Raw genomic sequence first — 26855 nt, forward strand, 5'->3', positions numbered from 1 at the left:
TCTCTAGCTCTTGCCCATTCTGGGCATGCACAGTGACTAGTACTGCTCTTGCACATTTGTCTTGTGACACAAAGCATTTGGCAGCAGTGCTAACTTCAGATATCCTTGGTCTGCGTTGCTTACTGCAGCCACTGCACCATCACTGAACAGTTGTGCTGACACAGCTTTTTGTGGGGCCACACTGTGGATCAGATCAGGGAACTTCCCTGACCTGAGCAATCCTCCGCCACCCCCCCCCCCAAATAAAGAATGAAGCTGGGTCACTTCCCTTGGTCTGGCTCACAGGGTGGTCTCACAAATGATTGTGCCAAAAGAACTAATCAGATGGCATGCTTCTATGGTGCAGAGGGAAGGGAGAAACCATTAAGCTGGTATTGCCTAGCACCATAGTCTTATTAGTCTCCAAGTACAAACAGATGTAAATATTAATTTCCTACTACTTGTTGTTATAACTGCAATTTACCTTAGTGGCTAAGTTGCTGATTTTAAGTATAAATGAATAAAGGAGAGGGCTTTGAGACTTAGCTGTTACAATTTATCATGTAGTGTAAGTTAGTTTGTTTATTCAAATTGATTAAAATGCTGTTAGAGAAAGACCTATACTTAATATACCCAGCTGGCATTAATGGCAGACTAACTGGTGCAGATCAAAGCATTGCTTCTTTTGCTAATTATTCTTTAATTGCTAAGTTATTGTCGTCATTGGTTTGTTATCGGGCACAGCAAAGATACATGTTTAAAACAGCAACAGAGGTCCTGCAAATGGGGTCAGGTCTGGCTTTGTTCCCTAGATTAGAGTGTGCTCTGGCATTCAGTCAAATGGAACCAATTCCAGTGATTTTTGTGCTGTACCTGACTTGGACTGGCTTTTCCTGCATGTCTTGTAGGTCACAAAATCTGTGATTGTGCATTTGCTGCCCTGTGTTTCTTCTCTGTAGATTGTTCTTTGATCCAGCTTGCAGATACCCAATGTTTTAAAAGCTTCCATGTACACACGCACTTTAGCACAAGGCAAGCAATCAACAATTTATGTTGAAGCAGCAGGTTCATCCTTATCAGTACCTTATTTTTTTAAACCTGGGTATGTTCAGTTGGTACAAATTACTTTTTTTTTTTAATCTTCTTTTTTGAGTGGAGGTGGTGTGTAGAAGGCACAACAACAGAGGAACAGGAAAGGGCTCTATGCAAAGCCGTGTCTTTCATGCTCTGTTGTGGCCTCATTGCAAAATAGGTGCATAATGAGAGAGCTCTGGTACACGCCCCTAAGATAGCTCAGAGAACTGGCTCTGGGGCATAGGCAGGTGGGTTGCTGGTGAAGAAAACCGAGGTTATAAAGTAATGATCATGATACAGGTTCCATCCTGATTTTCAAAGGGAGTTAAGAAAGATCTGCTGTTTAAGCTGTGTGGGCTAACGAGGCTTATTTTAACTAGCTGAAAAGGGAGTGTTCCCTGCTTGGCTGTGTAGGTGGCTGGGAGAGGTAACCTTTTCACCAAACACAGCAGTGATCAGACCGGCGCAAGCATCCGTAGCCTCAGAGGCAAAGGCAACAGGCTGAGCTGAGCTGAAAAAAACTGCTGCTCCCAAAAGTGCTTCCCTTCCCACCTTACACTGCCCCAGGCGAAAAATTAACCTGGCAAAGGTGAGCGAGGCACTTCCTTCTGGTTTAGTGAGTTAAGTTGGTTCTCTGAGGGTCATAGGAGAGACAGCAAGCGTGAGGCTGGCGTCTCTGTCAGGCAGCTATCTCGTGTACCTTCACTCTGTTGGTTCCAGCCAACAATTAGTAACAAGTCACGGTGGGTGATTTTTGACTTGCTGCTGAAAGATGGTACAGTTCCCTTGTCAGAAGTGTTGAGATTTCGTGAGGTTTCATCTGTTCAATTTACTAGCTGCCCTATTAGAGGAACCTAAAGCTAATTATAGTTTAAGTCACTATTTAGACTGTGAACTATGGGGCTCATATAAAGATGATTAGCCACTGACTGTTGGACAGCCGATGGTCCCAGGGGCTCTTTAGGACCTTATATCAAACATGTGTGGAACTGAGTTAGCTGAGGTCCCTCCCTTGTGCCACTCATGCTACCATATAATGAGCCAGTTCAGGGAACTGAGACAAAAAGTTGCTTTCTTTGGAGAGCTGTTTTTTAACTGGCTCAAATCCCTGAGCTGACTGACTGCACAGTGCTCACATCAGCACAAAGCACCAAGCAGCTCAGGGTAGGGTGGAGGACCAGGCTACCGCAACTATAAGTGAGGTTGGCTTAAGGTGTTACAGAAATACACCCTAAACTGAAGCAGAAAAAATGCTAAACCTTCCCTTTAAGAATACTGGTTTTCTTGAGTGATCGAGCCACTACTGAGATATGCGGATATATTAAGTACAAAGGAATTTAAATCCTACACAATTTGAATTTCATTTTTAATTTTGAGTCGTATTTGGGCCAGTTGTGTTACAAATACTGAAGTACATTTCCCAAAAAGGAATTATTCCCACCCTTTTCTTTAAATACCTGTCATTCTAGTGTTTTTATGGATTAATTAGTTCATTTTCTGAAATGTATTTCTGGGATATTTTCCCTTTAACTACTTTGACCCGTAACCTTGTGTTCTGAGAGTTACTTAACCTTTGGTCTTGTACAGTTTACTGGCAACAATTCTTTTCCTTTTAGGATCCTTCTTATTTGTGATTTTCTCTAGCAATATAAACCACATATAGCTACTATTTCCTAACATGAAGCCTCACGCAGTGAACGGATGTTACATTTGATTAACAGAAGAGTTTTAAATATTTCACAAAGTTGTTGACACCAGAAACACTGAAATTAAAACTAAATGTTTGACATAATTTTCTGTAATAAGGGATTGTAATCCCAGATTAAAATCATGTTTCAAAGATGGATCAAATTTATTTTCCAACTTAAAGGACTGCCATAGGAAAGAGTTAACATTGCTTGGATATAGTACATGAAATTGTGTGCCTTAACAAGTTTGGATTTCTTTCAAGCTTTACTCTAACATTTCGTGGCTTCCAATTATTTTCTACTCTAATTTAAAAGCTTAATTTTAAACTTTTACAATCAATTTTATAACAGCCTCGGTATAATTTGTTAGAGCATTCCCAATGAGAAAAAAGTTCAAGAAATCAGGAACAGTGAGACTGTTTTTAATACTCTGAAGGTATATAAATACTGATGTTGAAACTATTTTTAGTTTGATCTTTTGTCTGATTCACTGGTGCATACCAATAGTTTTGTACCAAGCACAGTCAGAGCCTGGTAGCCAGTTGAACAGGGTTTACAACTTTGGAAGCTGCTAGACAAATAACTTTCATGTACTGTCTTGACTGGAAAAGATTAATTTCCAGTGTATGGTCATACTGTAGCAGACGCACCCCTCCCTTTGTGATAATAAACATGAAACAGTATTCTGTGATACGGATCTTTAATATATTGACTGGTTTTGGAAGATGCTACTGTAAAAATTTTAAAAGCATCAAATACACTTCTTCTTGATACAGATAAAACTCTGAGCAAGCAGTTTCCCGTTTGGTGCCTCTGGTGCTTTAGAAGGCTTTTCCTTTTAATATTTCTTGAACAACTGTATAAACCCAGAGGATTAGAGTCTGCCTGCAGGAGAGCACCAAGAAGGGCAGCTGTTCTCTTCAGCATTTTTTTGCTGAGCAAAAGCATGTCAAGCCATCAGGGCAGCTTAATGCTACTACATGCTAAAAAAGTCATGCATTGCAGTGGTCGTGGGTATACACAGTCCTGCTGACTACTTCCTGCTGAATCCCTGCCCAGCAGAAACCACTTCATGGCTGATGGATTGTTTCTTCTGTTTTAACTGAGCAAAACTGGAAAAGATGTATATGTTTTAATTCAAATGGAAAACAAAGTAGCAGATTCCAGAGACCTCGCCTTTTCTTGTCTGTGAGTATATTTAGTTCAGCAAAAAGGCTTAGTAAGTTAATGAAGGCATTTTCGTGAAAGTATGAGCACCTCCATGGAATTTATTATTTTGTGTTACCTTATAAATATTAAAATATTTTTTCAGAAAATGTAGCTTCCATCCTTCTGTTTAGAAACCTGTCATTTTGGTGGTTTTATGGGTTAATTAATTCCTTTTTTTCAACAGTATCTATGAGGTATTTTCACTTTAACTGCTTCAACCCATAACTTCCTACTCTAAAAGGAACTTAACCAAATGTGTATTACTACTGTGCACACTGTTGGTAAAACACACATTATTCCTCAGGATCCTCCCCTTATTAAAATCTTTTTCTTTACCCATTTCAGAAAATATTCTGGACTGTTCAGTTGCAGACTGAACAAAACTTGGAAAAGAGGCATGTTTGGTTTTATTTAAATAGGAAATAAGCTGTTATCATCCTGATAGCTATTATCACCAGCTAGTGTGCCGTGATCATCTATTGACGGTGACAGTGTTTTAGTCATACTACTGTAGTTTTTTGAAAACGTGTCCTTTGTTGTCCTACCTTGGATTTCTGTCCAGTACCCTCTATTCCTGCTGGCTCAGTGGCTGACCAGGTAAGAGTCTGTATATGTGGCACCTCTTTCCATTAGTTTATTTGATGTGCTTCTGTGGAGGGCACTGTCAGATGTACCTACAGTCTGCCTATTTTCTTTGTTTATAATAGTATAAAAGTTACATGCCATATCAGCAGTAGATATTTTACTTGGAAAAAACATTCATCTTTTTGATAATGTTTTGCTTGGCTTTTAGTCTATAAAAAAAGAAATAGAAAGGGAGACAGAATAGGACAAAACAATAGTCTTCAATATTTTTTTCCTTGTAATTAGATAAATTCCCAGTCTGAATAATTTTATTGCTGTTTTCTTGATATTTTTTTTTCTTCCACAAATGGTCATAAAACACTGTCTTTCTGTGATTTACCCCCCATTTTATTATCTTTATTATTAAAAACATATCTTTAAAATCTCATTATGTCCCTATGAAAGAACACTTTACTCCGTGCCATGCATTAGTTCTGATTTTCTTTAGATCTTCAGGGGTTTTGCATTCTTTTTCATCCAGATATTTGTTTCATAGCAATTGCTGCTAAAGCTCTGGTTTGTTTTAGTCTTCCGTCTGTGGAAAAGGGCTTGAAGATGGTTTGCAGAAGTGTACGCCATCTTTTAATATTCATGATATTGGTTGAAGCCATACCACGTCAGTTCTGCCCCCAGAATCTCTTTCCAGCCAATAGTTTCGCAGTGTTAGTCTGCAGGTGTCAATACATCAAAGACACCTCCATCTCTGGTATCATTATTGAAAATGTCAGTCTTCCTACTATGGACTGAAGATCACTGAAGTGTATTCGCTGGACTTCACAGCGTAGGGCACTGGTTTGTTGATAATTTGCAGCCTAAACTGGGTTTTGTGCTAATTACTTTTCTTTGGCATTGTCAACCCAGCATCTTTTACAAACCTCGTCTCTCTCTTGCTTTTGTATAAGGAACTTAGTTTTTCAAGGACAAAACATCATTTTGCTGTGTTTCTGCTACCTTTTGGATGTTATGTATATAATATATAGAGATTTTTGTCTTCCATTCTACTTTCTCCCTAAATAGCTTTTAAATTTGATATAGTGCCTTTCATTTAGGGATATTAAGCTACTTGTTACCAATCACCTACCTTTATCATGGAGGTGACCAGTTTCCATTCCTTATATGCTTGCCTCCCAATTGTTACTGCTATTCTGGATATAACCACTATGACATTTTTGCCTAACAATGATGGAAACTAAATGTATAACAAGATTAGAGAGTTGTCTGCATGCTGAGCAGTTTTCTAATGATGCATTTTGCAATTGTTGGCTGCTTTCTATAATCGATTGACAGATTGTGAACCTTAGCACCAGCGAATGCTTTCTCAAAAAATCTAACTGAGTAAAAATGAATAGTTATGATTTTTTACCAGTAAACCAGTGCAGTCTTGAACACTTCAAATGTAAACTAGATAACATTTTATGTGGTAAAGGCACATAACATATTGTATACATATTCATATCTTCAATCTGTCAAACCCAAGCAATTTTAATGCCTCAAAAGGACATTATGCAATGAAGTACATTGGAAAAAAGATTTTGACTGCTTTGAAGTCCATATCATGCTTTAGAATGGATGTATCTTTATTTTAACATGAATCACTGTTAATGTCATGGTTTATACAATTATTTCAGACAGTTTTCATTTTTTTGTGAGAAGATAATCTATTTAAATTTGGTAACGACCTCACAAAACTATTTACTGATCAGATAATGTCATAATGTAGAATTTAACAAGTTTAGCTTTTTCTCTTACCAGATTTCTTAATCTAAAAATATTTGTTCTTCAGTTTACCATTAGTTACCTCCTTGTGGCTTATTGGTATTACTACTGCTGCTTAACATATGGGAGCACCAGGCCCTTGTCCCCAAAGGAGTAAGCAGCAGGTCAAACATTTTATTTTGCATTTGTAGACAGATGATTTGTGCATGTTCAGACATCTGTGGCCTTTTTGATAATAAAAGCAAAAAGACTGATAATATGATCTGTTTCTGCTTGCCAACTAGATGACATAGATCCTTGGGATAAGATTTCTAGCTTGAATACATGTGAAAAATCCATTTTATGTGAGCATTCATTGAAACTCTGTTGTTTTGTTCAATGTAAATTAACAGCTAGATGATTCTTTATACTTAGTTGATGAATAAATATATAGGATCTACAAACACAGCAAAAATAAATACATTTTAAACTGGGTGACCCTTTACTGATTCATATTCTTCCAAAGCTGACTGGGATCATTTCATTAATTGAATAGCTCATGTTCCAGCTTGGAAGAATACTGAGATACTATTTAGTCAGTTATTCATTTCTGTGGAAGAATACCGAGATAGTATTTAATCAGTTATTCATTTCTGCGCTTTGTCTTTTCTACTTTCCATAAATTTTAAATATACAGCAGTGTGTTTATCCCAATCCAGTCTGACACATAAGGAGCCAGATGATGTAGCTAAGCCTATTCCTGGGAAGGGGATAGGGTTGTAAGATAAGGACCGGGACCAGCAGTATAGTATCAGATGACTGCTTGTAGTGAGGATTGATTTTGTGACCAAATTGAATAGTTAAACCTCCCAGCCCTAATTCTGTCAAAGAATCAACCCTTTTACATACAGTCTGGACAGCAAGCCAGGCAGAAACTCAAATCAACTAAAAACCTGAGAGGTAATAGCTGCTAATGAAAACTATTGCCTCTATTCCAATGCAAAGGAAAAAATAAATGTAGAGCACCTGGCTGGCCTGTTTGACTTCATTGTGGAATGGATCACAGCAAAAAAGACACACAAGCACCTGCCACAGCTGGGATATTGCAGTCGTGTTCAACACCTGTCGCCTCTCAGCTAAAACCTGTTGTATCCAAATTAAGATGTTGGGTCAGAAAGCTCATTAGGCACAGACTAAGCAAGTGGTGTGAGCATATGTGATCTAATGGCTGTAAAATGGATCCAGTTTCACAGAGAAAAGGTAGAAGTCCAAGATCCAAACTACCGGGGAGCCTTTGAAGTTTTCAGCAGTATTAGAACCTATTGTTTTATGTTGGCTTAGTCTGATCCTAGTCAAGGACAAAAGAGTGATTTGCACAAGGCCGACAGTCCCCACTGGAAAGCGAGCCCATCAGGCTTCACGCACAAACCTGGCAACAGGCATGTCAGGAAAAGATTAGTAATGCATTTCTTCTGGTTGCTTATTCTGAATTACGGTGAAAAGCTGCAATGAGGGAAAATATTCTTTTGCTACCCCTGAAGACAATTAACATAGCAATAAAGCAACTTTAATTTACTGATAAGCAAAGGTGATACATAATTTATTAAATTACAGTATACAAGGAGGAAAGATGTAAGCACGTGAGATTGTGGTTGTGTCTGAGCTAATCAAAGGACATCAAATGTATGTATGGAATGCAGAAAAGACAGTGCACCTTAAACTGTACGTGCACTACACTCCGACAAAGCAGAACCGTATCATAGGAGTATCATAATAGATATAGATCCTGGAACAGAACAGCTAAAGGCTCAGAGACTGGGGTTCCATTTTGCTGTAACAGTTGTGTGATGCTTTTCTTTTTCCAATAACCTCAAATCATCTAGCCAGGCTGCTTGGCTGTTCAAACAGTGCATAAGAAGTATTCCAGACCTGAGAGGCCTTACTCTGAGGCATTTACAATCTAAGTAGAAAGAGGAACAATAGAAGTTGTATTACCCTCACCTTAGAAAGGCAGCTAGGGCAGTGTTTTAAGTGTCTACATAAATAGCAAGTTACTTGTGCTGCTTTAAGAAAGTCTAAAAGTTGGACTACAGGGAATTGGAAGCTTGGAATGGAACCTGTATTTTCTGTGTCCCACTGCTGTACGAGAGGACTGTCCGCTGGCTAATGAATAGTTAAAAATGAAAGTTAAAATATGGAAAAGTAAGTAAAACGCCACCTTGGTCTTTGTATCAAGCCTAAGAACTTATATGAAACCCCGTTTGAGTTTCTGCAAATATTTATATTATGCAAATATCACTGTGCTTTAGAGGAGTTTGTTCTTGTTCTGGTAGCAATCTCAGTTGTCATCTGATTTCACTCACAAACCACTTTAGGCTTTGTGATAAGACTCTAAGGTATCTGTAAAAGCAATCATTTCAGAAGTAAATACTCGTGCCTGGAGTGTCCTTGTATATGGATATCAGTAATAATGCAGCTGATAATTTTACTTTGCTTTCACTTGATGATCCGAGAACACAGTGCTATGAATATAAAGCCTGTGAAGAGAGCCATGCAGTTAAGTGCCAGATTTCTAGACCCTGTGATCTTTTTTTACATGTGCAATGGTAACCTCCAGATGGGAGGATTCCAACCTGCTCTGTAAACCGATAGAAATATAAAGCAGCAGCAAACTTTATGAAGTAATGTCTGCTTTACATGGCACAATGTTAAACAAACAATAAAGCAAAGCAATGATTGTTTAATGTAAAAATATATTGAAGAAAAATATATTAAAGTGTACTTATATGACTGCAGTAAGTTTAGGAGAGTGATGAAACTTCTTGGGGAAAACTATAAAATGGTTAAATGAGACTGTGACCTCATTAAGTTTTTATGTAGTTATGTTTTTGTCAACACACACCTTGTAGGCATTTAAAAAAACCAAACACCCAACTTTGTAATCTTGCTATTACAAATGCCCCATTGATCAAATGCTGAGCACAAGATCTAGATAGGAGTGTTGTAATTAGTAGCCATGGCATAGGGAGTCTTAAAAGGATGACTAGATTTTCATGAAAAACTTAAAATTTATCCAAGTTCAGTCAAATTACTCCCTTTTACTCTATCTACTGTTACCGTGTATTCTAATGCCTGAATTAGGACAACTTCTAATTTTCCTACAAAACTTTCCAATGCTGTGCAATCTAGTTTTGTTTTTGTTTTCCTTTTAATTCCCCAATGGCAGAAGATTCATATTTCACGCAGGCACTGGTAATTAGCCAAGGAAATTATTTAAAATGCCAGATGTCACACATTAAATATAAATGCCCTATGACCTTGTGTGCAGAATGGAAGCCTCTTTCCTATATGACTGCTGGATTTCACTTTCCTGAACATGGCATCCGTAGTGAAATAATATCTTTCTCCCACAAACACCATTCTGCATGCTTAAACAATGGATGTGTCTTGTTAACTGTAAGACATAAAGGCTGCGATTATTTTGTTCGTATGCCATTTGCAAATGAGTTTAAATGTTTAAGTATACATTCACACCAGTCAAAAAATTTCCCTTGTTGCACTGGTGCTTTTTTCAATAGCAGCTGTAAAAGGCAGAGCCATAGATGCAGCCAAGGAACACTATCTGCTGATTCCAGGAGTCTTTCTCTGTGCTTTCTCATCTGCCCTTTCTATGCCACGCTGGTGTGTGTGGCTTCTAAACAGGTCCAGATTCAACCACAAACGGGAACGATATCAAGCACATGAAATACAACCTTATGCGTTATATTCTTAATTTGAGGCTGTTTGGTTTATTGAATCATGCAGAACGAATGCCTGACCATGCTTCTTCCAAAGCCTATTCTGGCTACAATTGCACAGCTGGGTTTGATTTGCTGCCCGTAGGAAGGGGGGAGGAATCCCTATTACTCCAAGACAAATACAGATCTGGGATGTGGCTGCAGATCCAGAATTCCTAGCTATCCAGCATAGGATGATGTGTGGAAAATAAAACACAGCACAATGTAGCCCTCAGGTTTTTGGAGCTGAAAGTCACAACACGCCTAGAAAATAGCCCCAGTTTGGAAAAGATTCAAATACCACAGGAAGCATGTTCCTTCCTTCTCAAAGCACATGCAATAACTCCAGCTTCTGACCAGATCAAGGTGTATCCCCATCTGGATGCAATAACATAGCCTAAAAGCAACAAGGACAGAAACCACCTATGCATACTAAATAAATAAATAGAAGCACCCCTCCTTGCAAAACCACAAAAAAATAAAGTTTCCCTTGTTACTGCCACTGTTTCTTCTCGATAGCAAGCAAAAGCCGAATCAGCCATCCATGCTGTGGACCTCGAGGTTGACATAAGTCCCTGGAAATTGATGTAAGCTCACGTCAGTTGTTCTAGGGATTCTGCCAACTCACTCTCAGTCATGCCCCAATTACTCTTCAGCTGTATAGAAAGGGTCTGAAGGTGTTTTTCTTCTAAAAATTCAAATGCAGGAAGGATGCGCGTTTTGGTGCCGTAGGAAAGGGACAGCAAAATGAAAAATATGGTGAAGACAAAAATAAAGGATGTTGCTGGCAAGAAATGGAAGTTCTGAACTCGGACAGATGTATCTTATTTTGATGTAAAAAGCTTTATAAAGATTACTGTAAGTAACTATTAATTGCTTACAATGCCACCTTTCCTTCTACATATTCTGTAAATTCTTAACTTGTTAGCTAGGTGGTCATGACGTAACCAGTAACTCTTTTATTTTAGGATGTATGGTCCTTTTTCTTTTTAATTGACATCTGTAGGTAGGACTAAAAGCACTGCCTGATGACCTGCATGTGTCTTAGTTTTCAGAATGAATAATGTCTCAAACAGGGGAGAAAAGATTTGTTTTACAGTTAAGGCAAAGGAACAAGACAATAATACCCATATTTTTAATTTAACATACTCTTTAGAAATACACACTGAGCATCTTATCAAAGAACATAGATTAAATACTTGCTTGTGTTCACATTTCCCCCTGTGGAGAGAACAAGTTTGGTTGTATTTTTCTCCAGGGACATGCATAATGAATAACCTACTGGTATAGCAGAACAGGAAACTACTATGGTTACTCCATGTGCTGTAATCTGACACAACAATTATTTAACAATAAGACAAATTCTGACATAGCTGCTTTGAAAATGTGAAAGATTACCCAAAAGTTTTTAGACAGAAGCTAGCTGCTAAGAACCATTTTATATGTATGATGTTTTACTGAATTGTTCATTGTAGACCTGTTTTCATTCAGGAATGCACAAGGGTTTTTCTTAACCACGGTTAATCCAATTACACATTCTTTACCAGCTTGTCTTGCTACATGACCTTGGATTTAGAGGTAAAAAGAGGCTACAGGCTAACTGGGTGTGAGCATCTTATAAAGGTTTGGGCTTCCTTCAGGAGAGGCAGTTGGCTACCCTAACAAGAGCATCAGCCTTCGGTTTAAATAGTAACTGCTCATGTATTTTAGGTAAAGAACTAGCTAGCGGTGCTGGGAAGTGACAATAGAAAGGATGGTGCATTAGTAGGTTAAGAAAAAGATAAACATATGGCTGTTTTGTATTCTGGGCAATAAAAGCAGCTCCCGTTTTCACTTGGGCAAACCCCTCCTGTCCAGGAGGGGTTTTACAATACACCTGCTTGGATCCACCTGAACAGCAGCAAACACAAAAAGACCCTGTGCATAGAAACAATTCCAATTAGTTATTTATGGGTCACCCAGTTTTAACAGATAAAGCTATAATTTCCGCATGGCCATAAAGTCATGACACAGTAACTTTCATTCAGTTAATTTTTCAACTAAGTAACAAAACCCAGTCCTTTAACGTTTAAAGGACATTGCAACGGTATTTCTGTTTAATGCAAGTTTCAGTCCATAATGTAAATAAAACTGTACTATCGCATCACTATCTATAAGCAAACGTGACGGGCTGTGAGTAGCAGTTTAATTCCCATCAATGCCCAAGTTTTTGCACAAACCTGAAATCCTCCTAGGTCACAGGTGTTGAGAGTTAATCTTTTATTAGTGCCACAGCACCCAGTGACAGTTTCATTAAATTGCTCTAGGATTTCTTAGACTGCAAATTCCAGGCACATCGGGCCAATTACGGTTTCTACCCTGCCATCTACTGCTGGCAATGATGCTTCTGCTATATGAACAACTTAAACTCTACGTTTTCTTTCATTCTTGTATTTGTCTTTTAAGCTTAATGTGAGGCAAAATGGATGATGGTATGTTACTGTGCAGGCAGAACGTTCTGGCACTTCTGTGCTCTTCCGAACGGCTGCTGGGCTGCCTTCATTGATAGCACACGCTGCTAGAAGTATTGTGATTAGTCTCCTTACAGTTGCTGCACCGCCACTGTTTCCCAGCAGCCTGGAAGGTGGTGGACAGCTTAGCGCCCTTCACGGCATGTGTTACCCAAGTCACATTCCTCAGCTTGCGCCAACTTACCTAATTACCCAAGCCGCGAATTGGCGCCTAGAACACCACCTATTTACATACAGTTTATTTTTTTTTCTTTAGAAAAGCAGCGCGCAGGCCGCGCCCCACAAAAGGGAGCCCCCTTCGTTCTGCCCGGGGGCTGCGTGCGCCTTGCAGGGGGCTCACGGCCGGGCCCCCGGAGCTGCCGCGTCCCGGACCAGCACTCCCGGCCCCGACGGGGCGACACGTGGCACCCGCACCCCGCGGCGCTGCCCCGCCCCTTTGTGCTCATCTGGCTCCACCGGATTGGGCGCCCGCTGCGGGCCAACCAACCAACTACAAGCCCCGGCAGCCCGCGCGGTGCGGGGCTGGGCGAGCGCTGGGCGCCATGTGCGCTGGGTGCCCCCCCCCCCCCTCCCTCCCTCCCTCCCTCCGCCGCACCGGGGCCGCAGACGTCACCGCGTGAGAGCGCCCAACTGTGGGAACCGCCGCCGAGGGGCGGGGGGCTGCCCGGGGGCACGGCGCGGGGCGGGGCCGGGCGGGGCGGGGCCAGCCGCGGCCCGTAGTAGGCGCCCTCCCACCCCCGCTGAGTGACAGAAGGCGCCCGGGCACGGGAGCTCGCGCTGGGGCCCGAGCCGCCGCTCGCGCTGCCGCCTCCCCGCGCCCTCCCCTCCCCCGCCCACCCCCTCCCCTCCCGACCGCGGCGCCATCCGGTGTTATGAGGCGGCCCTGAGGGGCAGCGGCGGGGAGCGCAGCCCGGCAGGAGTCCGGCGCGGCCCGGCAGGGCGAGGGGGTCTCGTTTCGCTTCGCCGGCCAAACCCATGACTACGGCAAACTGCGGCGCCACCGACGAGTTCGATTTCAGGCTGATCTTCGGGGAGGACGGGCAGCCCGGCCCCGGGCCGCCGCTGGGGCCTGCAGGTGCGCTCCGCCGCGGCCGCTCCGCTCCCGCCGCCCCGGCCGTCGGGGTCGGCTTCCTGTTTTCCTCCGAGCGAGGCGAGGGCGGGGAGGGGGGGCTGCCGCCTGCCCCGCCGCGGGAGAGCGGGGCGGGGGGGTGGCGGGGCGGGGAAGCGGCGCCGGCCCTCCTCTCCCTCCTCCCTGCTCCCTCAGGCTGCGGCCGCCTCACGGGACCTGGGGGGCTGAGGGGGGCGATCCGCCATCGGGGCTCCCCGGGCCGCCCTTACAACTTTTCTCGAGTAAAGAAACCCGAGGACTCCGCCGTGCGGGAGGAGCACCCCCCGGGGCGGGGGGTGGGGGGGGACCCCCCGGCAGTCGTGGGGGCGGGGGCCGGTTGGGTCTGGCGGGCCTGCTCCCCCATCCCGGGCCGGGGGCTGCGGGGGGACCCGCCTGCGAGCCGCCGTGCTGCCGGCGCCCGGCTGGGGCGGCGTTGCAGCGGCCGGGGGGGCGGCCGGGGGGGTCCCGGTGAGCACAGCGTGCCGTTACACTTGGCACCGGGAGGGGAGCGGCGGGGCCGGGCTGCGGGCGGGTCTGGCGCTCTGGCGGTGAAAAGTTTCAACCGAACCCTTCCCCGTGTATAACGCATCGTCGTTACTCCAGTGTGTTCTTACAAACTTTGTGTACGTGCGTGTGGATGGGCCAAACGCTGCGCGATGAGGTGGGGGGGCTGCTGGGTCCGTGTGTGCCGATACACACGTCTCGGAGCCCTTCCATTTTATTCTGTTTTGTAGTATCCGAGCCTGAAAACCCCGTTTAAAAAGCCTCATGTTTCTTTAAACTGCAGAAAATAAAGTGTTTCCTGCAAACTATGTTGCGGGGAATCCAGAAGAGCCAGCTGTGCGGTGTGCGGCTGGACCACGGGTCGACGGCTGCGTGCTTTTTTTTTTTCTGACCTACTTGAAATAAGTATTAATTGGTAGTGCACTAAGTCTAACTAGTTAGATGATAAGATAGCTCTGAAACACGGCTGGATCCAGGCTAAATGATGCAGCCATGTTGTTTTGTTCTCTGACTCGGTTGCCTGCATAAGTTGATTAGAAAACAAACTGTTCGATACGGTCCGCATATAATCCAGTGCGAACACTCAGAATTAATTTGTTGCAAAATCTCTAACTTTCTTGGTGCTAAGACTTAGTTTACAGATTCTTTCAGATAAAGGGAGATTTTTCTTTGCCTAGAATAGGCAGGAGTAGCAGATGGTGCTTCTGGGAAGGGGGCCTGAGATCTGCTAGCCAAATAAATGTATTACAGAGCCATATGAAACAATGGGGACTGTTAACAGAGTACAATACTTGACACCCCCCTATTCCTGTTGTGGGGTTTTTTTCTACACAAAGCTAGTGGTCTTAGCTATGTTCCTCAGTTGATGATAGATGAGAATGTGAAAACAAGTTGCTCAGAAAACTGGAAATACTAGTGGTACTCAATTCCCTTTTATAATATTTGTATTTTGGTAGCATTCCTTAAGAAGCAGTTCAGCTATTACTCCGAATATGGTGAATTTTTATGTGCTTGATAAGTTAAAACTATTTCTAAGGCAGATTTTGAAAATGTGATACTCAGACCATAAACTGATCTTTCAGTAAGAAATCCTGCATCTGTAACTCAGTAATTCCACTGTTTTGTGGAATACTGGAGATGATCTCGCCTGCTGTGCACAGATGTGGCCTTCAGGGGAAAGGGGTTAGAATAGGGCTCTGGCTTCAAGTATTTTATTAAAAGGATTGCCAGAGTTTAGCTGTTAATTCTGTCCGTTAATTTTACATCTGAAGAAATAGATTTCACATGAGAGAGGACTTATATTGGAAGTCTTACATTTCCCCCTTATTCCTCTTCCGAGTATATTAGCTAGATAAACTAAAGTTCTTGGGTCTCATAAGCCCATATCACTCACTTCAATGATGTTGTCCGTTGTGCAGCAAAGTGAGGATATTTTTTTTCCTAATGTATGAGAATAAAAAAACATGTAGGTCACAGGGAACATTGCTTAATCTGAAATAAATAATGTTAAAAATACTAAGTCATCCATGATCGTGGCGAATACTTGAAAACATGTTCTCATGCTTTGTGCTGTATCTGAAGAAGTGTCTGGGATTGGCACCCTTATGAAAGAAGCGTCTAGTACTAAGTTCTTGTGTAAATAACATGGAAATCTATGTTAATGCTTTCTTTTATGTTGAGACTTCTGTCGTGTTTTGAGGATTTTATTCTGTTATGTATGTATGTACATAAGCATGTATATATATATGTAGATTTTATCTTTAACTGTATTTTTAACCAAAAGCAAGAAAAAGTGAGCTATTCTGTTTAGTTTTGTGCTAATTGGCAGGAATTGAGACTAATGTTCTGCAGTAGTGCTTGTGTGTTTGATCTGAAAGTTGTAGTTCCTGCTGCAGAGGGGAATGCACGAAAGATGGTTTAAATATGCTTGGCAGTCTGTAGTCGAATACTGCAGTCTTTGTAGCATACTTTGCCTGAAATCTAAGGCATAGCCCATTCCATATAGCTTGTAAGCTGAAGTGAAAATTTGCTCAAATGGTTGCCAAATTAGAGATTGTCAAAAGCTCTTCAGCTGCTTTTAAGTAGAAGTTAGGTACTAAGCACCTTCCGCAAAATCTTGCACTCTTCTTCTTAGACAGTTTAGTGCCCTTGTCTCAAAGAGGAAAGAAATTGGCACTTTGATTTTTTTTTTTTATTTTTTTTTTTGTTGTGTTCAGCACTCAAAACAGGTGGTACAGTTCTAGGTACTAAAAAGCTTCATCTTTTCCTGACAAAATAACTCGGGCCTCCAGTGTGCAAGGGTAATGCTATAGAGCACTCACTCTGAAGCGAACCAAATCTCTTTGGTATACTCTTTTCTTCCAAACCCTTTGGGTTAGTTGCAGTTGCATCTGCTTGCATCTTGCCACCTTGTATCAGTTGCATTTGAAATGCCTGAGTAGGTATTTGAATGACAGTATCATTCAGGTCTGTACCCTCTACTAAAATAGATGGTCATGTAACTAACTTTTTCAATTAATGTATTTGAGAAGCCACCATGTTTGGTCTCTTTAATGAAGAGATTTTTTTAAGATGTCATGTGTGACACTTGAATAGTCAGATTTAATTAGGAATGCTTTTCTAATGATGTCTCCATCCCTTTCACCCCCCCAGTTTTGCATTACTATTCAATATAATTTTTGGAAGTTTGCCTAGAATTTATTAAACATTAAACAAATAAACTGCATTAAGGTCTTCACACTACTGCTAAAAACTCCGCTGAGGGTGCGGCATACTGTTTAAATGCCAAACTGTGCAAAAGGGGAGCAAATGCAAGTTGCTATGATTGTTTCTTTAGCCGAATTTTTATTTTAAGGGTTCAGCTCCCATTTTAAATAATGAGTTTTTACAAAGTAAGGGTCTTCAAAGAACTTGGGGTATGTAGTACTAAGCTGGGAATTCAGGATCTTGTACGGTTCTGTAACATCCAAAATTATTTCTTCTTGGTATGTGAAGTGGGGACTGACTTAAAATTAGAGGCTGCAAACTGTTCAATATCCAGAAAATGAATTATTTCATTACTCGGGGAATTCTGACAGAGGGGGTATTGGTATTGCTGTTTAGAATCCTATCTAAAACATTCCTCTTACTTGTGATGAGGTCCTCTAAGAGTGAAAGACAGGCTAAGGTTTTGCTACCCAGTAAAATAGAGCAATATGTGGAATTTCACCCTAACACCCACCTTTTGTTCTTGGGTTGTGAAGCAGAGGAGGAGAAGTTCTTATTGTCTTTCAATTTAAGTAGTCATCCTTCATTGATTCTGTATATTTGTTTTCTCAAAATATGAGGGCTGATAAAGATACCCTCCTTGGACTTCTGATTCATAATATCTGTTTTATTTTCTTGGAAACCATGAAACAAGCTGAAAAGAGGTTCTCCTTGTTTCCTGTGACTTAATATTTGGTTAAGTAATACTATTTGGTAATCTTGTTACAGATGAAATCTCACAATCTCTTACTTTTCTCCTGAAAAGCATGGTATGAGAAGTATGAAAAATATCCCAGTTCTGTGATGAATTTAGTGACAATTCAAAACATCTTTGCAAGCTGGAGCCTCGCTCTGAATATGGACAGTGTATCTGGATTTGGATCTTTAGTTTGTTTGAAAACTTCTATACTGTTGCTCTCCTTTGAGGTTTTTTTTTTTTGTCTTTTAGCTTAGACCTATTAGTTGGCCTGAGGCTGTTACTAAGGATCAAAATGGAAATACGCATGTTGCTATTGTGACTGTCAAAGTAATACCTGATCTTTTCTTTTGAAGGTTTCTGTGTCTGACCTTCTTTCTCTATGAGCGTGTGCAGGCTGCTTGGGCTGCTCGGCAGTTACCTCCCTCCAGTGGTGTTGAGTGCTCTGAAGCAAGCTCTGTGGCAAAACCTGGCACAATATAAGTGTCATTTAATTTAGATACATAGTAGAAGTCTTAAAGCCAATGCCTTGTACTGAAACACCACCACAATACTAGTCTTTATACCTTTGCCTTGATCATTAATATGTAAAATATTCTTCACTTCTTAAATGTGTATTCATGACAGGTATTGCTGTCAGGGTTTGTTGGTAGACAGTAGAAAACAGCCTAAGCTGTTTCCAGAAGTTTGCAGCGTGCTTGAACTTTTTGTTCTTTTCCCTGAGATGGTGATTAAGGTAAGCGATACTAAGCAAGTTGTGGTGGGAAAGAGAGCAGTCTCACAGTTAGACTGAGTGGATAATTAAAGGCTTAATGCTGGCAGTAATTGTGAACCTGAGGTGTGAGCTGACTGAGGGTTGCTCTTGGTGAAATTCATTTTTGTGATCAAATATTTCTGATCCAGAACTGATTAAAAGTTTGCTTTCCTTAGCTGAGAGAAACTTGTGAGACATGATCTTCTGAAGTACTTTTTTAACAGACCATCTTGCACACCTGTGTGGTTCACCTGAAGTTTTATTCCTTTTTAAAGTCTTTTTATTCTGTTTAGATTTGGTTGCCTATATATAAATGGGTAGGAGAGAAAGCCTTTGCACAAGATAGTAACTCGGTGGTTAATATGTATAATTTGAGCCATGCATATAAATAGAGCTGTGTGTGCTGGTCTTTAAACATTTGCTTTACAAAAGAGTGCTCATGTGGATTAAGATGGGATCAACTGGTGCAACTTTAAGAAAGGAATGAATGGACAAGTCGCTTGAGTCAGTTTCTTTTTTTTCCTCCCTTAGACATAAACCATACTTCTTAACATTAATGTTTGTTTATTTATTAGATGTTGAGCATTAAATGTATTGTAATGGAAACCACCACTTGAGGGTAATTTAGTTATTACGATTTTATTGTACAAGCTAGCGGATGCTGGTATCTGTGCACGTAAAAGATTGACACGCAGGGACATAAAGCAAATCCAGTCTTAGGCTGCGGTTATATAATCTGCTGATGGAGGGGAGGAGGGTAAACCAAACAGCTGCATCTCGCCAAAAATAGAGGGTCTGTGTCAAGAACCTTGTGACTTCAAGATAACTTAAGAAAAGATTTCACTGACGAAGAACCAGAGGAAAAAGTGTATTAAAGTCAAATCTGGTGTCAATGGAGTCAGTTGCCTCACCACAAAGAGTAACATTAAAATGGTAATCCTGGGAAGCTGATGTGTTTGAATACATTGTGTTTTTTCATGGCATGCTGGCTAAATCAAATCTTGCCTATTTGGATAAAGCTTGACCAGGATGAGACCACTTGGGAAAATACCAAACTCTCTTGTGTGCTGTTGCAAAGCAGTTGTAGTTGCACCTGATCTGATTTCATAACTTTTATGGTTTGGCATATGGCTCTTGAACCACTACACAGTGCATTGAGAACACTATGTAGTGAGTCACTGCATAGTGTGGGGATTTGAAAAAGATCCCTGGTTTGACAAATTTGCTTATTTTGTGTGTGAAATTGTAGTTGCACCTCACCCTCTGCCCCCTTCCCTCCCATCTGAGTTGTGGGCACAGTGCAAATGGAAACAAATCCTGACTGTTGGGATGTGGGAGATGGGCAGGGTACAAAAGCATTTGTGCTACTGGTTTTATCTTGCATGATTTCTGAAAATTAGAAATAAGCCCTTTCTTTCTTCAAAGTAATAAGTAGCCCTCTGCTTAAAACATGATGGTCATCTTTTTTCCTTTTGTTTGTGTTGTACAACTGCAAGCAGTTTGTCATATGCCACCCGGAGAGCAGCCAAATAAGTAATGTTGCTGTGTACGAGTGAGAAATGAGGGTAGATGGGGCCTGGTTCGATAGTAAGCAGCAGTTTAGCCCTTCACAGGAACAACATAAATACGGGAGTCGTTGCCTAAAGCTGCCCCAGTGGGCCAGGGAAGTGCGTGGAGCAGACCTGGCAGTGAGCCCAGCCTGTAAAACAACATCCAAGTCCTTGCATTTGTCCAGGCATGCCATGTGGGGTTCGGATGACAGTGGAATTTAAGATGAGTGAAATGATCAGTAAGGCTAAGTAAAACTGCACGGCAGGAGCAAGCTTATTAACAAGCCAGTGTTCTTTTCCACCTTTAGTACACAGATCTGTGAGTGTTGTGAAATTCTGGCAAAAGAGAACATTAAAAAAAATTGTGGAATTGTTCAAAGTCATTCAAGGAAGATCAGTTTAAATCTGAAGAAGTGTAGGACTGGTTGATATGCAGGGCTTTGGGCTGTGTTGTGTCTCGCACATCTCGCGAGTTAACTGAACAGCTGAACTTAATCATTTACGTGGCTCTTCTGATTAAATGTCTTGGTGGCACTGAATGCTTATGGTTACTTTCCAGACAAAGGACGATAGGTGTGGTAGAAGAGAAGATACTTTTGTCAGTTTAGTTTGGGAGGCCCAGTCCTCATTTTTATGTGTGGGGGGGGGAAGGAGAGAAGAATCAACTTCCTGGAGATCTGACTTTATATAAACCCATGATCTTTCAGCAACAAATTTGTGAAAATAGAACTCTGGATTTGGTTTGGGTGGTGTTGGGGTTTTGGTTGTTGGAAGCAGAAACAAAAACTTCATATGAACTTCATAAAATACATTCGTAGGTAGAAACATATGCAGATACTTACAGCTAATTTATTAGTCCCAGAAATGTAGAAACATGTTATTCATATTAATATTTAGATTAATAGCAATTACTTTTGTTTAAAAAATAGCTTCTCAGACTGCATTTTGTGGGATAGTCATCACTTCTAAAAATGAGAAATACTTTTAATGTAGCAAAATTGCTGGATGGAATTGAATTTTTCTGTTTGTTTTTTAATAGATTGGTGGAGAGGGTTATTTCCAAAATCTTGTAAATATTCCTCTTTAGACTTACTCTTAGGTCCTTTCAAACAGTTCTTTCTGTTTTTCGTATGTATGAGGTTATTTGAGATTGCAGGAAGCAAATAATTTTAAGTTCCCGGCTTAATGATTCTTCATGTTTTAGTGGCTGCTAACTTTCCTTTTTAGGAACAAATGCTGGGATAATTTTAATCCTAGATTTTATTTTTTGTAATGGTTTTGGTAAATAGAAGAAAATGGGAAGACCACTAAAACCTAAGTTCAGTGACAGGCAACATTTGTACCATACTGGAGAGGGAACAGAAGTGTGACTCTTTGTAGCTGGGACAGAGAACAAACTTTTACTTGCTAACTGAAGTTGTTTTACAGAGTAACCCTTTGTATCTACCCAAAATGAAAGCATAATCTAAGAACAGAATGATGAGCTGATAAGGCAGTCAGGGTGCACTTATTGACCATTAGCGACAGTGTTTCACTGCTTTTGATGGCTGCATAATGGGCTGTAACAATCTCTACAGTGATTTATAGCTACTCATGTGTATCTTAGATGCTTTCTAGGAGTTGTTCCCTAAATCAGAAACTCAGAAGAGATGAGGAGATGGAGTAACTGTGTATGATTGCAAAAGGCTTGTGACGGTGTCATTTGGGATAACTGTACTCGAGTGACAAGGCCACAAGAGAATGTGTGGCTTAATCCAAAGAACCACTAAGCAAATCTTGTCAACATTTTGTATTTTGCATAGCTTCTTTAAATTAGGTCAGAGTCTTTGTATTTCATCAGTGCAATTTGTCAAATTTAGACTTCTGAGAGCAAATACTAGTGTCTTCCAGGTTGCCTAGCTTTTTTGGTTGGGGGCAGGAGGTGAGGCTGATTAGGTACGGTATGAAGTGAAACCTCCAGTCCTGCTGGAATAAACACAAGCTATTTAGGACTCTGAAGAGATGCAAAGTTTCAGGGCTTGCATTGTTGTGAGGCACACTAATATGGTCTCCCTTGTATTTTGGGGGAAACATCCTGAAAGTTGCTGGAAAAATAGTGTTCGTGCTCAGCTTCAGCCTCCCCTTTTCTCGTTTGGTTGTTTGGTTCCTGTTTCTGCCTGTGTCAGTTTTAGCAAAGTGAATTCAAGGTGTTTCTGATTCTACATTCATGTGAGCAGCTGGGAAAACAGGAAAGTTTCAGATAACTTTCTGGCTTCTTTCAGTCCTTTGATGTATGGAGCCTTTCAGTTTTGTGCACCTGAAGTCGACATTAAAGCTGTATTATAAACTATACTGGTGAAAAGCTGTAATATTAATGATTTGAAATCCAGAGCTAACTATACGGTAGGATTGCCTGCTGTGGAATAGTTTGCCCTCTGTCATGTTGTAGGACAGCTGCAGAAGTACAGTGTAATTTTGCTGAGGTGTGAAGAGTTCCCAAACTAGTTTGTTCGAATACTGTCCATACTGGTTCTCAGCCTCTGTGCCATGCTCTGTATGATAAACAGAAAGAGGCATGCGCCTGTTGCAGTCTCCCCTCCCTTTAGTGTGTAACCCTCTCCACTCAAACTTCTTGCCTTGGTTTATTGCATTCCTTTTCCACTGCCTTTCACACAGACCCTAGCCTATGTCACCATACTCTCCTATAAACTGAAATATCCATTTTCTTGTACATTCCTGTCTTGTTTTGCTTGCTATGGCCCTACTTACACATTCTGATCTTGGAAACTCGGATTCTGCTCAGTGCTTGGTTCAGGACTGGAGCAGACTGCAAACCTGGAGTTGTCTCTGTGCAGGGCAGCAGGTTGCTGTCAGCAAGCTCGTTGGTGTCAGAAGCTGATCAGCGGTGAACACATCCATTTCAGTAGTTAGGTGAGAATTTCAGTTTATAGGTGCAATATAAACCAGAACTTGGAATAACTGGAGGGCCTTTTATGGAATCTGCTCATTTTGCCCCAACAAAGGAAGAGTTAGGCTGTGGGTGATAAATTGGCCTGCAATATCAAGAGTCTAGACAAACCTTTGGCTGGCAACTACAGCACATAATTCCCTTGTTCTCTTCAGTCAGTATTTGCCTGATGTTCTCGCTTATCTTTACGATCAGTCTTCTTCCTGTGGGTCAGGCACAACACACCAGTTTTGGAGTGCTCAGTCTTTTCCCAGTTCCCATGTCTACGCATGCCAGATGCTCTGGGATTGCAGGGCTGCAGTCCTTTCACAAAGTCTAACAACTGGTTGTATAGAATAACGTAGTTCATCTTCAGAATAGCAGTGGCAAATAGGATGTTAATACTATGTATTAGTTACTACTGCACAGATGTATTGTGTCATTTTAAGAATCTTCCAAAAGGCTGTAGTGTATTTCTTAATATCTTTGAACTCCTGGGTCATGTTAGGCTGACTTTCTAACACTGAATGACAAATGAGGCTTCATCAAACTGGAGGGCAACAGCTCCTGTTTTATGTGTTATGCAGTAAAATACTGTGCCCTGTTCACTGACACACCCACAGAGAAAAATGGAAGCAAAGAAGACCCTGGAGAATTACAGATTTTTAAAGCAAAAAGTAAATATTTTTTAATCTGTTACGAGTATTAAGGAATAGTTCTTAAATACTGAATGACAAGCTCTATAAATGTTCATATAAATACATGCTTCATAATCAACCAGAAATACCAGGAGAGCGGGAGAAGGCACGGGTGTAAACACTGCCTAGCACTTCTGTTGCTATTTTCTGTTTTTGTAACTGAACTTTAAATGACTAATTCTTGTTGAATCTTATGGTTACAAGCTGGATTCTTTACCTGCTTTGTACGTCACTTTTTACCGATGTATCTCAAAGCACTCTGCTATGAAAGATTATGAGAACGTAGGTGTTGTAAGAAAAGGAAAAAACCTCAAATGAGATTAACTCCATTTGCTGTGACAGAAGTACCTGATTTTCTGAAACGTGCTTATGACTTGAGCAGATGCATTTGATTTTCATGTTTATTTAGTTTGTTCTTACAAGCCAAATAAAATTTCATGACTGTTATTTCCCTATTCAGAACTTAATTCTGTTACTTCAGGCTGAAGCTAGATGTACACTAGGACAGCCATTCTAGTTTAAATGCATACCAGGCTATGGCCTGAGGGTTTAGTTGCATGTTACATTTTTATTTTATGGTGAAAACACCTGCAGTTCCTGTCCTGGTTGCTCACTTCTCCCCATGTCCTAAAGCTTGCCATCCTGTCAGTTGTGTATATACAGGTGTTTATGTCGGTGCACTGCAAATCTGATTGCCAAAATCATCTGGGTTAAAAATACCACTCTTCTCGTTTCCCCTCCTGCTTTGCGTGTGAGCCTGTGTGGGAGGGTAGTTGCTGCTGAAAAAAACACAACATGTAGTTACACCCTGAGACCCAGCATGTTCCTGTTTTATTCAGTGTCAGTTGTAAACATCTGATATGCTGTAGTATTTTGTTGTTTAAATTGCTTAAACTAGTGCAGCTTCATTATTATTCTGCATTGATGAGCTCCCGCTATTGAGAACATTGTTTTTCTTGTACATTTCCAGTGTTCTTAACACAAGTAAACAAATGAACTTCTGATGGACATGACAGAGCTGCCTCTAGCGTACATGATTGACAGAAGTAAATTTTATTTTTATCCTTTTTGCGTAATCTGATATGACCACAAAACAGAACATAAAATCATTGAAGAGGGAGAACTGCTTCATAAAATGACAGTTGTTGTAAATCATCCTTTTCTGAAAGCTTAAACTTTCACAGTTTTGTGTGTTGCTGAACTTGGTCTATAAAGGATGTGCCTTCCCCCTGCTCTACCATGCTACTTGAATTGTTTTCACAATTTATACCTTACTAGTCCCATATTTGGTGACTTACTAGTCAGTTGTACTGCTTATAAACTAATGCATTGCTGTATCTTTCAGGGTTTTTTTTTCTTGGTTGTGTTTTTTAAGTTTATGTTTAAATTTGTAGGAGGCATATCTGGAGAATTTACAGCTTGCAGCAGAGAACTGGAGTTAAATATCCAATTATAGAGCTTTAGCATGATTTTTCTTTTTAAATGCACAAAAGTAAAACTGACTGTGTGTTTTGTGTTCTTTGTGAAGATTAAGACTAGCCTTTCATCCCCAAAAATACATTAACTGCTGCAAATCAGTAGGATAATGAAATTAAAAAATGGAGCTGCCTATGCTTTTTGTTCTAATTGGCAGATATTTCTGTGGCATTCTTTAATACCATCACGTTCAGAAAGAGACAGTGGTAACGGTCGTGACAGAACTGAGAAAGAAGAGGTGGTTGTTCTTTTTAGGGTTTGGGAGTGGAGACAGATTATGTGACTTGCCTGAGAACACACATGATGTCTGTGGCAATGCTCAAGTCTTTCCTCATGCTATTTAAAGGGCTTGGATTACCGATGCTTTTTTCACAGTAGCATTTTTATAAGACCTAGGCGCTGTTGCACTTTCTTAGTACTATATACCGACTCCTATTGTCTGAACCTGTTTGTTTATGCGCTTACAAACCCTGGGCCTGTGTTCAGACATTTGATAGTAATTGACCTTCCTTCTGTGGAGAAATCCGGCTCGCTGCACAGCTGCACATACGCATGTGCCAGCACATCGCTGAGGAGCGAACAACTGGTGGGCAAGCATTACTAGTCCTGAATATGCAGTCTGATATGGCAAATAGTGAGCAAAATGTACTTTAGGAGCAGTTGTTCTGGATATTATTTAATTATATTCTCCAGTTAGACCGCTTACGTTGAAGTGTAGTTAGCAGCTTAGTAAGGGATGAGCCAGTGTTGTTTTAATACTGAACAGGAGCTTCTGCAGACTGGTCTGTTTCCAGACAGTAGCAAATGTACAGTCAAAGTGACAGACCTTCTGGTTCTCATTGATAAAGGATGACACAGATGCCTGATGTAAGATTGCTTTGCAAGTCTGCAGCTTTATATAGCTTATATGCACTATGTGAACACAGAACATCTGCTAACTTTTGTGATCACTCGGTAGTAAACCTGATCTCAGCAGGTGGAGAAGGCAGCTTCGCTAAATTTCTGAAGACAGAGTGGCTTTTCCATGCATGGCAGTGTTAAAAATCTTAAGTTAAAGCAAAGCTGAGTTACTTTCTGTGCTAGCTATCCAGAAGACCTCCTTTGATCGTAAAACAAAATTTGTTTGACGCGATTTTGTTCTTTGCAAACATTGACTTCTTGTTTTGTTTCCCTGTCTCCTTTTAAATGCTTACTGGAACAAATAAGCTATTAATACCACTTCTAAAACTGAATCTAAACTTATTGGCCCGTACTTCTTTGGTACTTTTTAACCTTTTATGTAGTCCAGTTTTCTTTACTCTGCATTGCTGTTAACTTTCTTATCAATTTACTTAGTTGACTTAAGTAGAGAAAAAGCATTTAACACACCTGCCTTTTCAGGGTCATGGTAGGCTTTTGATGTGAATGGCACTGCTTCCCTTGGCCTTTGTGTTTTGCTGTGTCTGTCCTATCGTAGCATCTTACCCCCATGCGCTTGTGGTAGTTTTTATGGTCTACCTTAGTAATCTGACCTAGTTTCTGTTTCTTGAATGCTTCTTTCTTATATTTTTACGGTCAGTGAAGGCCTCATGACTTGGCCAGCTTCGCTTCTTTACGGTCTTTCCTCCCCCAGTAGGATTGTTTGGATGTAATAGCTCTCCTATTAAGTAACCAGATTTCCATAACTCAATTTTTTCCCTTGGGCTTCTCCATAGCTTTTTTTTTGCTTTGCACTTGCCTATTGTGAGACTCCCCTGAGTTTGTTTACCCTCTGCTTTCTGGAAGCCCTGCATTACTTTTTTATTGAGCTATTCCCCTTTCCATCTTAAGGGTTGTGAGCTGTTTGGGTTTGGTGGTGGGTCT

General features: G+C 40.9%; 1 protein-coding gene across 3 annotated transcripts in view; it reads left to right on the plus strand.

The window, feature by feature from the left end:
• NFATC3 (nuclear factor of activated T cells 3) overlaps positions 1-26855 on the plus strand; it is a 106379-nt gene that overhangs the window by 18356 nt on the left and 61168 nt on the right. Inside the window, exon 1 of one of the 3 annotated variants that reach the window (XM_040615256.1) lies at positions 13335-13630. The exons of 1 other annotated variant lie outside the window; for it this stretch is intronic. In XM_040615256.1, the coding sequence (XP_040471190.1) occupies positions 13531-13630 (100 nt within the window). In that variant the 5' untranslated portion in view covers positions 13335-13530. Of the gene's footprint in view, positions 1-13334; positions 13631-26855 lie in introns of those variants that run through there. One more of the 3 variants, XM_040615254.1, reaches the window with a different exon arrangement.

This window comes from Falco naumanni, chromosome 15, assembly GCF_017639655.2.
Source record: "Falco naumanni isolate bFalNau1 chromosome 15, bFalNau1.pat, whole genome shotgun sequence".
Taxonomy (NCBI): Eukaryota; Metazoa; Chordata; class Aves; order Falconiformes; family Falconidae; genus Falco; species Falco naumanni.